We start from the raw sequence: 16,402 nt of genomic DNA, 5'->3' as shown, positions 1-16,402 counted from the left end.
CCCAAGATTGGCGGGGCAGAAGCCAAAGGAACGGCAACTTTTTTTTTCCTTCTTCTTCTATTGACGCCGGTCTAGTTTTCCAGCTCGGGCTTCGGCCGCGGGGCAAGTCCGGACACGGGTAAGCGGGTTTTGTATTGTTGTAGGATTCAAAATAGTGTTGCTGGAGAGAAGTTGTGATTTATGACTCTTTTTTCAATCTCTGAAGGGGGGGATCATGGATTAATCAATAGCAAGATAAGAGCCTTTACATCATTCTGTTTTAAAAAAAAAATGGTTGGAGGTATCATTTGAATGCAATTTGAAAACTACATGTAAGCCGTAAGCCGTCTGTTGCTGACCAATGGCCCCAGCAATTCCGGGGCGTCAAACGCCTGCCTTGCAAATTATATGTAATCTGCTATCATCATTGTGTGTATCATTCTGTTGATCCCTGGTTCCTAACAAATGCGCAATTGATCTGAGCACTGGGGTATTGCAATTCCAATTCCGACAATTTTGGAGCCCAACAATGGCTCCCTGTCAGCTCTGCCTGTTAAAGAGCGTCGAAGGAAAATGAAGAGAGAAGGGGGAAAAAAGAGGGAGCGGATGGGTCTTGATTCTTGAGAGAAGCTGCAATACAGTGCGGCTCTCCGTGATATGTTGGAAATAGAAGTCTCGCCGTTCACTGAGCCTCCTCCTTGGCCTCTTCCTTGCTGGCCTCCCACTCGGTTCGGCCAAGCCTGATGATGTCGCTCTGGCCGAGGATCCAGAACTTGCTGGGCGCCTTGCCCTCGTCGGCCAGCTGCGTGGCTCGAATCGCCGCCCGCGCAATCACCTCGGCATCCTGCGCAAAGCTGTCCTTTAGCCCCAGGAATCCCAAGCCACGCGCAAACGTCATGGCCAGGCCCTCGACGAGGCGCTTCTGCTCGCGCTCGCCCATAATAAGCCCGGGGCGCACGATGATGCCGTGGTCGAACTCGAGCTCCTTGACCGTGGTCTCGACGCCCTTCTTCATCTTGCTGTAGGGCGACGTGCTCGCCAGGATGCCATCAGATCCAACGCTGGAGATGAAGACAAAGGTCTTGACGCCGGCCTGCTTGGCGGCCCGGGCCACCTCGACGTTGAGGTCGTGGTCAATCTTCCACTGGTTCTCGATGCCGCCGGCGGCCGCGCGGGTCGTGCCGATGGCGGAGAAGGCGACGTGGGGAGCGGGCGAGATGGCCGTCAGGGCGGCGGGCCACTTGTTGACGTCGGCGTCGATGATGGAGTTGAGGTTGGGAGACTCGGCCTTGGGGGCGCGGCGGCCGACGGTGTGGACGGGCCTGAAGGGGCCGGAGGCGAGGAGGTTGGAGAGGATGAAGGAGCCTACGAGGCCGGTCGAGCCAAAGACGGCGGCGGAGTTGGGAGCAGCCATTGTTCTTTTTTGAATTGTCGATGGTGATGGCGATGTGTTGTGTAGAAAAAGGTCTGGAGAAGCAGAGATGGAAAGCTATGTGGGAGCTATACGGAGTAGGTAGGAGGAGCTAGATGGGGAGAGAGGGCAGCAAGCAGCTTGGGTACCCATCATATATAGTATATACCTTATGCCTTCGTGCCTTATAATATGCGAATGATGGAATGGAGTTAATAACAAATGCGGCCCGAAACGCCCGAGCTTTTGGAATGATTGGGCCCATGTCTGTCTGTGATTTCCGCCCGCAGGCGAGAATGGCAACATCTAATCAAGAACCAACGGAACGGCTACCATGTGATACGGCGGACAGAGCGGATAGGAGCGGACTTTTGGAGGTACTCCCAGGTACTACTAATTGAAAAGTGCTGGTTGCCTATTACCATTTGCCTGCTTGGTTCTAGGGCATCGAATGAATCGTATTAACCTTCTGACGGGGCGGGATGTTCCGTGACGTGATTTTTGGGTTGACGCTCGAGGCATCAATTGGATCGATGCAACTGGTGGAGGTATCGGGACAATTACGCCGCTGTGCCCCGTCTGGTGCTTATGATCAAATGCTGGTCGAATTGATTGATGTCCTGTTTGGGAACTGCATGAGCTTACATGTGCTGTGAAGAGCGTGCTCAATTCAATTTCAACCTCCAGGGCTGAGCTACAGCCGAGCTACCTAGGCTATAGCGGACCCTCCAGGACGTGGGCTGCCTATTCGCATTCGCTAGGCGCCATCGATGCCCCTCCAACTGCCCTACTGCCGGACATTGCCCCTCCATCACTGCTAGGCGCAAGTGGGCTTGCGACAGCTTCTCTGCCTGCGAGGGCTGAAGCTTTCCGATTCCCATCAAAAGTCCGCCATCGTCACATCCATCATATGCGCGCAGCCTGATTGTGAACCGAGTATTACTGTTGCACCGACTCGCATAGCTTCGCATCACGCAGAAAACACTTACACACCCAAACTCTGCCTATCATGGCCACTCAATACGAACGTAAGTCCAATCAACCAAATCCATTGCAACTCTAGATCTGAAGCACACGCCCTTTGCTAACAACACCACGCAACACCCTCTTCCAGTCGAACACAATGTCAAATTCTCCGAGTCTCGCCGCGCCGGCCGCCGCGTCGACATGGCCTCCTTCTTCTCCCTCCTCAACCAGCTAGACGAGCCCACGACCACACAAAATCCGCACAACAACCCGCACGCAACGCCCACGCCCGTCGACACCGCCGCGCTCTTCCGCCTGCTGCAGAGCCAGATGCAGACGCTGCTCACGACGGCGCCGACGACGGACAACCGCTCGTTTCTCGAGGACCTCGTCAACTCGCTCGAGGAGGACATTCACGACCCGCCCACCCGGCTACAGGGTGCTAGCCAGGAGTTTGTCGATATGCTGGATCGCGTCAACAGGAAGAAGCTGGACAAGGAGGAGGACTGCGCCATCTGCAAGGTGCCTTATCTGGAGGACGAGTACTGCCTTGTTGTGGAGCTGCCGTGTAAGGGAAAGCATAGGTTCGATCTCGAGTGCGTTGGGCCGTGGCTGCGGAGTAAGGGAACTTGTCCTATGTGTCGTGAGGAGATGGGAAGAAAGAAGGAGGTTCCCATTGTGGAAGATGACGAAGAGGAGGATGGTGATATGATGTATGCGTAATGATGTTGAGCATGGGAGAGTTGGGCGTATTGGAGTTTCTGTTGGACTTTTCATTTTGAAAGGGATGGATATATGAAGCCATGGCTGCTCATGATATAGAAAGCGAATATTTATGGGTTGCCACATTTGGCCCATGCGAAAAAAAGGAAGAAAGATTTATGCATGTCGAGTGTTTTCGTCTCGAGATGGTTTATGCCTCCAGATTCTTGATCACTTCCAACGCCTTCTCCGCCCTCTTCTTGGCCTCGGCGCTTGCGTCTGCGCTCAGCTCTTCCAGCCTCTGCTTCCAAAAGCTCCATCTCTCCTCATTGAGTCCCGATTTGGTTCCCTCAATCAGAGAGCCCGGACTTAGAGCTTGTTTATCTTGTGAATCAAGCTCGATACTGTTCTTTGTCTCGTCGTACAGCACCTGGCCAGCCTGGGTGATCCACTCAGATGCAGTGATCAAGTGCGTATCTCTGGCCTCATCAGTGGAAAGCCGCTCTTCCAGCCCGTCGCGAAGCTCCCATATGGCAAAATTCGTCCAAGACGAGACGGAAGCGCCGAGGAGGCGGGCGGCGAAGGAGTTGATGGAGAGCCACTGGGCGATTTTGGTGGCTTGGTCAGGTTTATTGTCGAATTCAGGGGAGGCTGAAGGAAAACCAAAACGTAATCAGCAAATTTGTAGTTGTATTGTATATATGTATGTCATTCGTTAATTATTAGCATAAAAACTGTGTAAACTCACCGTTCCACTCCTCTCTCATGACGGCGCCAAAGAGCGGCATGTCGGCCCACAGCTCGTGCTGCGAACCCCAGATCTCGACGCTGCCGGTCTGCTTGGCGTTGAGCGCCTTGAGGATCTCGACGAGGTGCTGGAGTCGCGGGTCGTCGAGGGGGATGCGCTTGGAAGTGTCGGCGAGGAGCGTCCACAGCGACCAGAGGAAGCTCTCTGCATCTTCGTTTCGGGGGCACAGCTTGTCGATGCCGTCTGCTGTGACTTGAGCGCTTGCGGTGCCGTTTATGGCGCCGTCGAGGAGGTCGGCGAGCTGGGACTCGACTTCGGGGGTGAAATCGTTGTCAGTGACGAGGAGGCGGAAGTCGAGGGTTGAGGTGGACATGTTTGCTGTTGAGGGATTGCGAGGGTGTGAGTATGAGCTGCTGTTGTAGGTGAATCGGTGTAAGTGGGAGTGGTTGTGAAGAAGGGCTGTTTGCGAAATCAAGCGCTGAGCTGTGAATGGGGTATGTTTGTAGCTGAATTGTGTGTCATATGGAAGAGTCTGAAACAATTTAATTCTCTGTGGCCGGCGAATTGACGAGCAACATCCACGTGTCATTCACAAGGCCAGCTTGGCAGAGCTCATCACATCTAAGCTACGGTACGCGCATCATGAACCAACTGCGTCACCGAATTAGTTGCGGCGGGGCAGTGTTCTATGGAGGGGCACAAAGTAGCACAAACGAGTATACCAAGCCCAACCAATTGACGCACGCTCTCACGGCATCGAGACTATCAAGGCCCTTTTCAAAACAAACACCAATTCGCATGCGGCAGGTCAGTAACACTGAATTTCTTAAGTATTCCATTTCATTACTGTAAATCTACGCAATCGTCATCCGCATGCCGCCATTGGCGCACACCACGCTCCCCGTGGTCCACCCGCTCTCCGCCGTGCACAGCATGTCAATCGTGCCCGCAATCTCATCAACAAAGCCCGGCCTCCTCCCACCCATGCTCTCCCTCACCAACCTATCAAACTTATCCGCCTCGTCGCCCGCCTGCCGCAGCACCTCAGCCTCGCCGTCGTACGCCATCAGCGGCGCCGCGTCCACGTACGGCTGGTTGCGCTTCCAGAACGTCGGGCCTGCCTCGGCGTACATGTCGCCCCAGGCCGGGCCCGGGTTGATGGAGTTGACCGTTGCTCGTTCGCCCAGCTCGCGCGCCCACGTGCGCGTCATGACCTCGAGGGCGCCTTTGCTGCCTGCGTAGACGGACTGGCCTAGGTAGCCGATGGACGCCGACACGCTCGAGACGTTGACGATGCGGCCGGAGCGGTCTGTGGGGAGGTGAGGTGCCACTGCTTGTGTTAGGAGCAGCGGTGCTAGGACGTTGACTGCGTAGACGCGGGTGAACTCGGCCTCGACGATGGGACCCTTTTCGGGGTCGTTCATGAATTGGTTCGATGAGACGCCGGCGTTGTTGATGAGGATGTCGATCTGGAACTTGCCGTTCGGGTTGTAGCTGTGGAACAAGCTCCGGGCGGCCTCGACGATGACGGGAGCTGCTGTTGATGCCTGGGCGAGATCTGTCTGAACTGAGTGGCTGTGGATCTTGTGTGTTGATGTGAGCTCCTCGACCAGTTTCCGCGTCATTTCTTTGGACGAGTCTGAGGTAAAGGTGATGAGGACATTGCTGCCCTTGGCCGCAAGGCGTCTGGCCGTTGCCGCTCCAATACCTATCGTCCCGTGAATTAGTAGGCGGTGGCGAACATGTAGCTCATCACATAGTGGAAGGCCTATGTGTAAGCTACATGCATCGACGGGGGGAACCAACCTCGCGAGGCACCGGTGACGATGGCCAGCTTCCCTTCATACGGTCGTGCCATTTCAGTAACTGTGAGCGAATTTGATGAAAGATGATGATTTCAAGAACAAAGTCTTCTCGATCATCTATTTCAACGGGCATCGGGCATCCGTCTATTGCCCAGCCGAATATATTCCCGTCCATACAACCCCACCAAGATATGCCCCGCGGCATGTTTCTCCGTCTTGTTTCTCCATAGATACTCCGCTGCACATGTCGTCATTGGAGCGCATGGAACTCGGTGGGATAGTCAGGGGAAAATCAGTTGTTCGTCTGGCAATACTAGTGGGAATAACTCAGTTATTGATGGGTTATGGTTATATATAGTCCGTGGTGGCGTCCATCCTGTTCGCTCCAATCAGCGTCTATCTTCTCCAAAGCGCATACACCATGAAGATGCAGTAGAGCAAGAAGAAGAAAGTGGTAGCGATCGATTTCTAGGCAGCCAATTTACTTTGTCTCTTCTCAGCCCTTGTCCATTATTGGAGCGGCTGTCTGCTCGGTTCATAATAGATACATAGGCTTACCCTAGTTGCCGCATTGGTAGCGCATATATACCATTCTGCTTCATGATACCTCGACGTCTTTTGTAGGGGTTTCCCCTCTACGTCGATTTAGAGTTTGTGAGTAGCATTTCCACCTTGATCAACGGGCGTTCGTTAGATCTCGGTTCATCCAATCTATTCTAATCCCACGCTGCCATCTGCATGGTGATATCTAGCAAAGGTGGGTGAGATCTGATAACCTTAAGCTTACATATTAACTCCTGTCGCGAGATCTCCATACGTAACAGTTTAATGATTTGCTTTTTTTTTGGCGGTAGTCTAGTGCAACTTGTTACTTATCCGGCATCTATCCGTCAACTCCCGCTTGAATCCTATCCATTAGCACCCGGCCAGCACCCGGTGGCATATAGCAACCATATCGGATAGGTGCCGGATACATATACCAGCTGGTGTGCTTGGTTGAATGCTACAGTGCCAGCATGAATACATGGTGTATATGTATGTAGTGACGCTTAACGCAACTTAACAAGCCAGCAAGTAATCGCGCTATGCTTGATAAGTCATCTCATCATGAAACTAATTTCCCATTAATAGCTTGGATCTCGGAAAAACAATCCCCAACGGCGGCTTACATGGTTCCATCTATAGAATACACTGCTAGGATATGAAAAAAGACAGTTGCTAAGAGACGGTAGGGGTTTGGTTGTTTCGTAGAAGCCTGGCACTGGAATTGTATAAATCCCATGCTTGTTTCATCAAAAAGAGCAAAGTCATGTCTAACATGAAGCTTCAGACTCGTCTTCTGATTCTTTCCCGCAAGGACACAGCAGCACAAACAAGACATAATTCTTCAGAATTCCACGTGTAGCAATCATGGCAAACGTTCCTTCTCCTCTCAAGCCGCACATTCTCATCATCCCCGGAGCATGGTACCCGGCCTCAAACCTAGACACATTCATCGAATCGCTAGAAGCCGCAGGATATTCCGCTGAAGCCTTCTCGCTCCCCAGTTTCAACACAGCAGGCGTCTCTGTCCAAGACGACGAAGATCGAGTGAAAGTTTTGCTCACGTCTCTGATCGACAATGGAAAAGATGTCATCATCCTCGCCCATTCTTACGGCGGGTTGGTTGCAGCGGGAGTTATCGCCAATCCGGGTCTAGACCAGAGGACCAGAGAAGCACAGGGGTCAAAGGGGGGTGTCGTTGGTATTGTATATCTGGCCGCTATTATACCTGCAGAAGATGAGGGGATTCTTCAGCTGGTGGGTGGAAAGTGGTTGGAGTACATTGATGATACCAAGGTGAATAATAGACTGTTGTTGCGCCGCCTTCATCTTCTTCCCTCTCGACAGATCAAGACTCGAATGGCTTTACCTTTCTTGTGCTAACAATACATCTTTCTTTGATGCCAGGCTGAAACAGAAGGTCTTCTCTACACGTTTAACCCAACAGAAACCTTCCATCATGATTGCTCAGCCGAATTAGCCAGCAGCGCTGCAGAGACCCTGATGCCACACTCTGAACTGGCTTTGAAGACAGCCCCTTCGGCAGTAGGGTGGAAAGATAAGGCGTACGATGGCCGCCGCGCTTACATTCGCTGTCTTCAGGATAAGGCGCTTCCTATTGGCATTCAGGAACACTTAATTGCTCGATCGGAAGTCGAGTGGGTGGCCAAGTCTCTGGACTCTTCGCACAGCCCATTTTTGTCGATGCCAGGCGACTTGACGAGGGTATTAGAAGAGATTGTAGAAGAGTTTGTAAAGAATTGAGTGCTACGCTAAATGTACAAGATGCCACGATTATGGCATTGGCATATAATCTTTACCGCAAGATCAATAAGAATTCATTTGGCTGCCTCTTGATGCAATGCGCATCTGCCTAAAGCCCCTGTATCAGAATGATGGCGTGATAATGTATATGCTGTCACAATACCAGCCAACAGAATGTTGAGGAATTGGTGTTGGTCCTGTTGCATCGTGATCGTGCCTTGCCTAGATCGAGGCTGAAATTATCAAATCGACAGTTTGTAAGGCAGTATCTGGATCTTCGATAACGCATATGCCCATGCGAAAGTCGAATGCTTTACAGCGATTACATGTATGCAGTAGCGCAAGTTCTGCATCAAGGCTACACATTTGTATCCTCTCATATGCAACGACTCTATTGTTGATGCGTTTCAAAAAAAAACTTCATTCGATTTACGCGCGCCGCAGAAGCATCCATATGGCCTTCTTCCATGGCCGCTGGCTGTGCTCAAGACCCCTGCAAGCCATCATCAGACTCTCTCAGAATGCCTTATAAGCCTCCCGCGCTATTGCTGAGAACCACTCACACCACCGTCGCAATATGATCCCAGCCAAGGCTTTGCGATAAAAAGCACGAGAGAGTCCCTCTTATTTCCGTTAGTTTTGAAATAGGATCCTGTGATTAATTTATCTGTCTAACTTTCAATATTGTACAACTTGCAGTTATGGATTCTAAAAGACGGCGCGACGACAACTCAGATGATGGCGAAACCGGCTCATCGAGCAGGCTTGACGCTAGAAATGGACATAAACGCCGGAAAACAAGCCAAGCGGTTAATCTCTGCGAAGAATGCAGACAACTCGACATCGATGGTCTCTTCCATAAAGCTGCTGAAGACTTCAAAAGAGCTAGAAAAGGCCTAATCAAGCGACCTTCAAAAATATACGGCGGGCGCAACGATGGTCCTCTATTCTACGGAGATGCTTTCTTTGCACATTCCTTCGGGAGTCGCTTATCGGCGAGAGCAACTTGCCCTCTATGCCGCTTCTTTTGGTCTATGAGAATCCAACCGGATAAGCGTCATGCAAAATACAAGCTTCTTGGGTTTTGCAGCAGCGAGAGTTGGATTTTTGGCCTCTCCGGATTGAAGAAGAGTCCAGCCTGGCACAATACGCGAGATACGGTCTGGATGGGCGTCGTGCCAGATGTTCCGTCTATACCACAGTCAGGTCATGGCGAGAATTGGCTGGATAAAGACATTCCAGCAGTTGGACCAATCTATCTTTTGCAGCCTGATAAGAACGGGGAGGATATTCCCGTCTTATTAGAAGCACGGCATCTCAGTGACGCAGTCGATTTCGCTGTTGCACAGGAGTGGTTCTCGTTCTGCCAAAAGTGGCATTTAAGCTCCTGCAGTCGACCGAGCAAGGGTGATACCATTACTCGAGGGTTTCGTGTAATTGACTGCGAGAAGGATCCGCCGGTAGTGGTGGAAATGCCCTGGGGTGTTGAATATGCCGCACTCAGCTATGTATGGGGTCAGCGGCCCGAAGACTTGGTTGACTGGCCTGCAACAGTTCTTGATGCCGTTACGGTATCTCGTAAATTGGGATTGCGGTACTTGTGGGTTGATAGATTGTGCATCAACCAATCTGATGCTGTGGAAAAGGACTATCTCATATCCCGGATGACTACGATTTACGAATATGCTGAGCTCACTATTGTATCAGCTTCTGGGTCGGGAGCAAGCGATGGTCTTCCCGGGGTACGATCGACGCCTCGAAAAGGTCAGCCCAAGATTCCATTAGAGAGTGGGAGTCTTTTAGTGTCTGCACTCCAGGATCCCCGTCAAGAGATTCTGGCATCCGAATATTGGACGAGAGGATGGACATACCAGGAAGGCGTCTTGTCGAACCGGCGTCTAGTATTTACTGACCATCAAATGTACTGGGAGTGCCGTTGCATGGCTGCACATGAGAGTCTCCAGATGCCTTTGGAGCTACTTCACAGAAATCACACCTCCGTGACGAGTGCTACAGATTCGCGCAGGAGAGAGATTTTGCCCCAAATACCCAATGGACAACATATGGAGGACTATATTTTGGGAGGAATCTTCAAGAGTGAGACGTCTGGTGGAGATTTGGACATGGGCAGCCATCAACGAGACGTTATACAAACAGATGAATATCGGCTGGAATACAGATTTCCTGTGCCAGACGAAGCATCCACTGGCTCACAACTACGATCGTTGAATGACCATATCCGGGCTTTTTCGGCAAGAAAACTAAGTCATGGCGGAGATTCACTCAAGGCTTTCCTTGGTATCGCCGGCATGTACAGAGACAAGAGACTTTGTATATATCTTGGCATTCCCATGTGGACAAACGATATCTTAGTCGACCTCACGGGTTCTTACATTACATTCGCCCTCTCAGTCTGCTCATGGTACCATCGCAGCGGTACAGAGCATCAAATGTTCATTTCAGAGTCCTGTATTCGCAGAACACACCTGCCATCCTGGACATGGGCAGGATGGCAAGGCACGGTATCATGGCGCGCTCCACCGTCGGACGAGCATAGTGTCTTTATGAGCGATCTGATCACCGCAGAGCCACTCCAGATCCACTTGGTATGGGCAGCAGATCTTTATCTAAGGTCACCATGTGAGCCGGTGTGCTTATGCTTGCTGAACTTGTATTCTACAGATGTACTAGAGGCCGAAGTTCCTACGCTGCTTGAAGTACGGAACCCCCTAGTATTGAAGTACTCGGTAAGGCATGAAGTCAAAGGAAGCTGGGAATGGAGACGCCTAGCAGGCAGAGCAGGCGAAACACGCCGCTACCAAGCCGAACGACAAGAGTGGGATAAGAAATGGTATCGTATCGCTGGCAGGCTCGCCTTTGTAAGCATGTCCATTCCAATAAGAGAAGAGGACTGGACTCGAAAGCACGACACAGGCGAACTCATCAGCGTGCTTATATTTGCTGCTCAACGGCCCCGTGCAGAGCATGGCCGGGCAAGGTTTTTGACGCTGCAGAGGGTTGAGTCTGATTCGTTTGAGACGAGGTGGGAGAGAGTTGGAACGCTGCAGCTTACAATTCCGGAGGTTGACTTGGATAAGTGCTTTACGAATGAGGAGTTTCTGAGGAGGATTCCTGTGAGGGAGTGGAGAGGTGCAATTGTCATTCAGTAAGATATTAACTGTAAGGAGAACAAGCATTGCGAAACACTTGATCTTGTAATGTATAGTATTCTTGATTTAGCTAGAGGATAATATCCATGACAAAGAGCCCAAAGAGATATGATTCCTATAACTTGTGGTGAACTAGAACTCTCTTACTCCATTCTTTGAACGTCCTTGTATCGATTTCTAGGAAATAAATTAAGCATCTTGTTGCTAAATAGCAATTGCATGAAGCTGCTTGAATGAGAAGCTCATGCCCATCATCAAGAGTTCATAATTAGAATTGCAGATATTCGGCTGCACAACTTTTACGGCACTTCTCACCATTTGTGAGACCTTAGCTCACACCTTGGCAAGCTCATCCAAACCTTGGTCCTGAGACATCATCATATCCTGAAGCAGTAGACCATATTAGTATGCGGCCAGATTCGATCGACTCACCTCATTCAAGGTGGTATATATATATAAAAAAAAAGAATATGCTTACAAGTATCGATACTGGTAGCCACCCTGTCACAAACCGGATGATGCCACTATACGATCCTCTCCATACTATTCCGTTTCTATTACTCGCCACGATATCTGGCACGATAGAATTGACGAGCTCCTGTGTAGACCCTCCTTTGGGACCGAGCTCATTCTTAGCCCACTTGGTGATTGTTTTGAGGATTTTGGCATAGTAAGATGTTTCGGGGAGCACAGGAATCGGCTCATTGACGTGAAATGGCGTAGCAACGGTGCCGAGCAAGATGGTCACGACGCTCACGCCAAAGGGGGAAAGTTCCAAGCGAAGCGTCTCGGAGATGCTGTTGATAGCAGCTTTGGAGGACGCATAAGTTCCTGTAAGAAGCTTCTGCGTTAATCACGGTGATTCTCGCCACACAACGCAATGACAGTTGTATTGGATCAAATCACACTTACCAATCCACGGGGTGTTGACTACTGAGCCCACGGAGCTCATGTTAACTACTCGGCCTTTGCTTTTGATCAATTGCGGACCAAATGCTTGAACAGTTCTCACCACCCCCCAGACGTTTGCATTATATAAGTTTTGCGCCTTGTCAATGTCCACGTCCAGAATTGGCATCGTGTATCCGAACCCTGCGTTGTTCACCAACACGTCCAGACAGTGTCCCGCCTCCTCGACTGCCTCTGCGGCCTCCGCAACAGACTCTTTGGATGAGACATCGAGGGCTATTACGGACACGTTGGGGAGACTTCTGAGCTCAAAGGGGATTTTGGACGTGTCGCGTGCAGTCGCAAAGATACGGTGCTGTTGTTTTGCGAGTGTGAGGGCGAGGACGGCACCGATGCCGTCGGCGGAGCAGCCAGTGATGAGGATTGTCTGCCTCTTGGCCATTTCTATGCGACAATGGCTAAAGACAAATGAGAGAGATATACTACCCTCCGAAAGGAGGATGAAGAGAGGTCACGTCGGGAGGGGGGCAGCGATTCAACAAGTACGGGATTTTCAGCCTTCAATCCTTCCGCTTTCTTGTCACATTCGCTGCAGTTGTTACAATAATAGCAACAGGAATGCTTTTTGGCTATAAAAAGTTCCTTCACTGAACGTTGGTTCGCAACGTGTGCTAACCAAATCTCGTCCACGCCGTGTAATTCCCCTCATTTGTTTGGCATCTAGCGGCTTGATTTCGTGGCTGTCGACAGGGTTGAGAGCTTCTCCGCAATTAAAATTGGGCTTGACTTCATCGTGAGCCTGAAGGATTCGTAGGAGCATGTACATGCACCCATTCACGCAACCTGTGTGTGAAGTCAAGATGGACACGATCAACGAGGCAGACCTAGTAACAGCCCCATGTCGGCACACATCCCGATCGCTTGCAATAAACAATTACTACGGTGACATGAACATCAACCAGGTTTACGGGAGTCTCGAAGAGGATCAGAATCTCTGTCTTGTGCGTGCTTTCGGCCTTGGATGAGAATCGGCTTGGAGATGGCCCCGCTCGTGTAAACCAGAACCAACAACAGAAGACCCTTGACGATAAGGATCGACTCGGTTTGTCATCCTCAACTTGCAAATAATAGCTCTTATTATAGTATCTAGCTCAATCCAGAATCTCGCTTTCTTGGGACATTTTAAAAGTGATTGAGCATATAGAGGAAAGGGAAAGAAAGAAAACGACAAAGAAGAGAGATTTTCGAGTCGCAATATTCAGCCGCTTCTAAACCACATGCTCAGGATGAACCTCGTGCGTGATATCAATGTTTCGGACAATTCCATTCGCGCCAGCATTTGCCGATTCCGGCATTTCATTCTCTTCTTTGGTGCCGCCGTGAATATGAACTACTCGTGACGAATAGCTGCTCGCATCGTAACTGCCAGAGCCCTGTCGTGAGATATAAAGTGCTTGAGATTTCTCTCTGAAGCAACCTCATTTTCATAAGTCGACTCTTTGGAGTTTTCTGTGTTGAGATAGTCTTGAGCAAGTCGGGGGCCGCCACAATGTCTGTTGCCGTCTTTCTCGACGTCCTTGCCGCCTCTTCCATCACCACCTCTGCCGCTGCGTCTGCGGTGGATTCTGGATATAAACGCCTTCCATACACGAGTTTCTGCAATATGCTTCTTGCACATGTTCTTGAAAGCAGGTACACAGCAGACCACTAAAGCGACATTGTTTTCGACGATGCTGTGTAGAAACACTTGTTAGATGGGATTATTGGCGTTACTCGCTGGCGCTGCACTACTTACATGCAAATAAACAGCTGAGTCTCGAGCCAAGTGAGGTCTGGTGTGCCTAGCAACTTGATGCGGCCATAAAGTGCGATGACACTGGCGATAACTCCCCTGTTGCCTCCATGTTAGCACATACACGTGTACTCGCTAGCAACAATCATGGTTGAGCACCTACATCAAGGCAGTGAAGAAGACGGCGCACAAAGCGATGCGTCTTCTGAGGGGCATGTTAAGTTTCCATAATACCGGCAGTGGTAGTATGAAGATGGCTATATCGATGACGACGGCCAATGAACCCTGAACCGGTCCGAAGTAGATGATCTTTCCGGGATTGCCACTCGTCAAAAGATCTATCCACGTCTCACCAGGTCGTGGGCATGCAAAGGCAATCTCAAGAATCGAGTTGGTCCAGTAGGTGAGAGTGAGGACGACCATTAGAATATAGACAGTTATGCGGATAGTCCTATTTGCAGAGAATATTTGAAGGTAGAGCAGCAAGATGGCAGCTTTGGCGAAGAAGATGGCGGGCCCGAGCAGCATGCCAAATGAAAAGATAAGCTTCAAGTATGTTGCAGTGTACCAACATATGGGCACATTCCATTGATGCCGTGAATACCGAGCAACTAGTGTAATCAAGATGAGCATTTACGGGCAAAAGCTGCATTCGAGTGTGTGTTAATGCAACATACCTGACAGGATAAGCCCTGTATAGGCCGCATTGAGAACGCAGGCGATGATGGCAAAGTCTGTGTGAAGATGGTCAGTTTGCATATATTGTTACCATCGTTCGGTCCTACAACTTACAATCTGCCAACTTCAAGTCCCGCCAGTTCATCCATAGCCGCGCAGCAATGAATATTGTCGACCAGGTGAGCATGACCGCCGATACCGCGATGAGAGCTGGCGCGAGTGATTCAGGATCGACGAAGTTAGGAACAACACCGGGAGGAGGCATCGCTGCAGGGAGCTGGCAGAGATCTGTGCCTGGGGGTATAGTGAGACTGCTCATTTTGTCTGCAGCTTGTTTTGATCTTTTCTGCTTTTCTTATGCTTCTTTTCCCTTATTCTCCAACCAGCAGTCGAGGCTTCATGAGAGAGGAGGCCTTCCGCTTGTTGGCCGCCGTCGTGAAGGTACAATGGTAGCTGTCAGTTATATAAAGGAGCAAATATAAACGGTGGGTTGATCGGCTAATTCACCCCAAGAACCAGACGGTGCCAGCAGGGGAATATATTGCAATTACATCCAAGACGATAATGAGACGATTGAGGATGAACAGAGCAAATATAATGGACATCCAGTCAAGTCGCCCCTCTGGGACCGACGCATTGAGATTCCATCCTTTTAAATCTCCAAAGGGCATCAGCTAGTCTTTGAAGAGCTACAGCTGATGAACCAAAAAGGTATGAATGAAGAGTTAAAAAATAGCATTGGTGTTGGTTCGATAACAGTGTGGAAGGCGCTTTACGCATTAGTCGATTTAGCCACTCTCGAGATCTCCGAGAGCGTCCGTATTTAGGATTCCTTATTGATAGAATCAGTTGGAGTGCTCGATAACGATAGCGATCGAACTCCCAAACTTCGCGGTGATGCATGGAGATTTGTATCGTGTTCTTCTTTTACGGTCCACGAGCAAATGTTTTGAGAATTTCATCACATCGAGCAGCCAAGATTTGAATCTTCAACCTGCCTAGCGCGATCTACTAAAGCTTCTCATTGTGCTCCATCTCCATTCTTCGCACGTTGGTGTTGGTGGCTTGGCAAGCTGGAGCGGGGGAATGAATGTGCATGTTCCGGATTGGAGAAGATGTGGCCAAAGTCAAACCAGGAAAACAGCCAGTGCGTAGAGGCTCCAAGGGTATCCTGAATCAAAGCTGAAAATGAATCGCAAAGTATATGAGCGCAAAGAAGAGCGATCTGTCCCTCGTGTAGGCCATAGCCGTGTTGCTAGGAGCTGAAGCTCTATAAAAAAGACCTTTCATCACATCGCTGAGTAATAACAGCAAGGAATACAATTTATCCGTCCAAACACGATACGTTGAGTTTGAATTTCAACGTTGGACGATCCGCAGAGCCTTTTCCATGGCATCAAAGCAGGCATCAGACTAACATGGGATGCTCCATATATGATCGTAGGGCGTACGAATTACACATCAGAAACAGCTTCAAGCACAGACCTTGCTGCAGATTCTCCAGCCGGCACACCGGATACGACTTGCTAGTCCAACTAGTTCAACACCAAGCTGATTCAATTAGCAAGGTCACGCCGGCACGCGATGGGGGCATGAACCAGATAGATTCCCGCAACCTAGACGCCTCCAATACGAGAAGAATAGAAATGAATACAAGCCCCTCACATATTCATGCAGGCGACTGTGACTCTGGGATTGGCCTTCAGCCAGCCGTGGCGCAGCGCTCCAAAGGTAATCGATCTGTTTAGTGGCACTTGTGTTGCATTAGGCCCCTCCCGTAGCCACTTGTTGCGCATTTGTTGCCTCACTGGCTCATTTTCGTCGTTCTGATGGTCAGGGCGATGCTCGGCAGCAGTAGATGAGATCTTCTTCAGGGAGGGGGGCACGGATACTAAGACAGAACCTGCGTGTAAGTCCAGTCTGTGCACACATGTG

General features: G+C 50.2%; 8 protein-coding genes across 8 annotated transcripts; 3 read left to right on the top strand and 5 right to left on the bottom strand.

Moving 5' to 3' along the window:
- Nucleotides 1–661: 661 nt before the first annotated feature.
- M431DRAFT_84021 (hypothetical protein) lies at nt 662–1,393 on the bottom strand (the record flags this gene model as incomplete). Its single annotated transcript, XM_024923382.1, has 1 exon — nt 662–1,393. The coding sequence occupies one exon, from the start codon at nt 1,391–1,393 to the stop codon at nt 662–664; it is 732 nt and encodes a 243-aa protein (XP_024775760.1).
- A 1,006-nt stretch (nt 1,394–2,399) lies between these two features.
- On the top strand, nt 2,400–3,079 carry M431DRAFT_481536 (hypothetical protein; the record flags this gene model as incomplete). The annotated part of the gene is made up of 2 exons (XM_024915964.1): nt 2,400–2,418; nt 2,505–3,079. The coding sequence occupies 2 exons, from the start codon at nt 2,400–2,402 to the stop codon at nt 3,077–3,079; spliced, it is 594 nt and encodes a 197-aa protein (XP_024775759.1).
- Nucleotides 3,080–3,269: 190 nt separating this feature from the next.
- Nucleotides 3,270–4,179, bottom strand: M431DRAFT_83894 (hypothetical protein; the record flags this gene model as incomplete). Its single annotated transcript, XM_024923365.1, has 2 exons — nt 3,270–3,709; nt 3,807–4,179. 2 exons carry the CDS (start codon nt 4,177–4,179, stop codon nt 3,270–3,272), a joined length of 813 nt encoding a protein of 270 aa, XP_024775758.1.
- Nucleotides 4,180–4,660: 481 nt separating this feature from the next.
- On the bottom strand, nt 4,661–5,664 carry M431DRAFT_83091 (hypothetical protein; the record flags this gene model as incomplete). The annotated part of the gene is made up of 2 exons (XM_024923267.1): nt 4,661–5,514; nt 5,613–5,664. The coding sequence occupies 2 exons, from the start codon at nt 5,662–5,664 to the stop codon at nt 4,661–4,663; spliced, it is 906 nt and encodes a 301-aa protein (XP_024775757.1).
- Nucleotides 5,665–7,021: 1,357 nt separating this feature from the next.
- M431DRAFT_82392 (hypothetical protein) lies at nt 7,022–7,918 on the top strand (the record flags this gene model as incomplete). The annotated part of the gene is made up of 2 exons (XM_024923164.1): nt 7,022–7,450; nt 7,562–7,918. The coding sequence occupies 2 exons, from the start codon at nt 7,022–7,024 to the stop codon at nt 7,916–7,918; spliced, it is 786 nt and encodes a 261-aa protein (XP_024775756.1).
- Nucleotides 7,919–8,656: 738 nt separating this feature from the next.
- On the top strand, nt 8,657–11,088 carry M431DRAFT_494510 (hypothetical protein; the record flags this gene model as incomplete). Its single annotated transcript, XM_024917255.1, has 2 exons — nt 8,657–8,727; nt 8,751–11,088. 2 exons carry the CDS (start codon nt 8,657–8,659, stop codon nt 11,086–11,088), a joined length of 2,409 nt encoding a protein of 802 aa, XP_024775755.1.
- Nucleotides 11,089–11,421: 333 nt separating this feature from the next.
- On the bottom strand, nt 11,422–12,439 carry M431DRAFT_83989 (hypothetical protein; the record flags this gene model as incomplete). The annotated part of the gene is made up of 3 exons (XM_024923377.1): nt 11,422–11,472; nt 11,567–11,919; nt 12,001–12,439. The coding sequence occupies 3 exons, from the start codon at nt 12,437–12,439 to the stop codon at nt 11,422–11,424; spliced, it is 843 nt and encodes a 280-aa protein (XP_024775754.1).
- An 826-nt stretch (nt 12,440–13,265) lies between these two features.
- M431DRAFT_519632 (hypothetical protein) lies at nt 13,266–14,786 on the bottom strand (the record flags this gene model as incomplete). The annotated part of the gene is made up of 6 exons (XM_024920394.1): nt 13,266–13,430; nt 13,475–13,730; nt 13,793–13,888; nt 13,953–14,400; nt 14,467–14,523; nt 14,582–14,786. 6 exons carry the CDS (start codon nt 14,784–14,786, stop codon nt 13,266–13,268), a joined length of 1,227 nt encoding a protein of 408 aa, XP_024775753.1.
- Nucleotides 14,787–16,402: the final 1,616 nt, after the last annotated feature.

The sequence above is a fragment of the Trichoderma harzianum genome (genome assembly GCF_003025095.1).
Source record: "Trichoderma harzianum CBS 226.95 unplaced genomic scaffold M431scaffold_5, whole genome shotgun sequence".
Taxonomy (NCBI): domain Eukaryota; kingdom Fungi; phylum Ascomycota; class Sordariomycetes; order Hypocreales; family Hypocreaceae; genus Trichoderma; species Trichoderma harzianum.
Note: the sequence above shows the minus strand (reverse complement) of the source record. Positions and strands in the feature narration are given on the sequence as shown.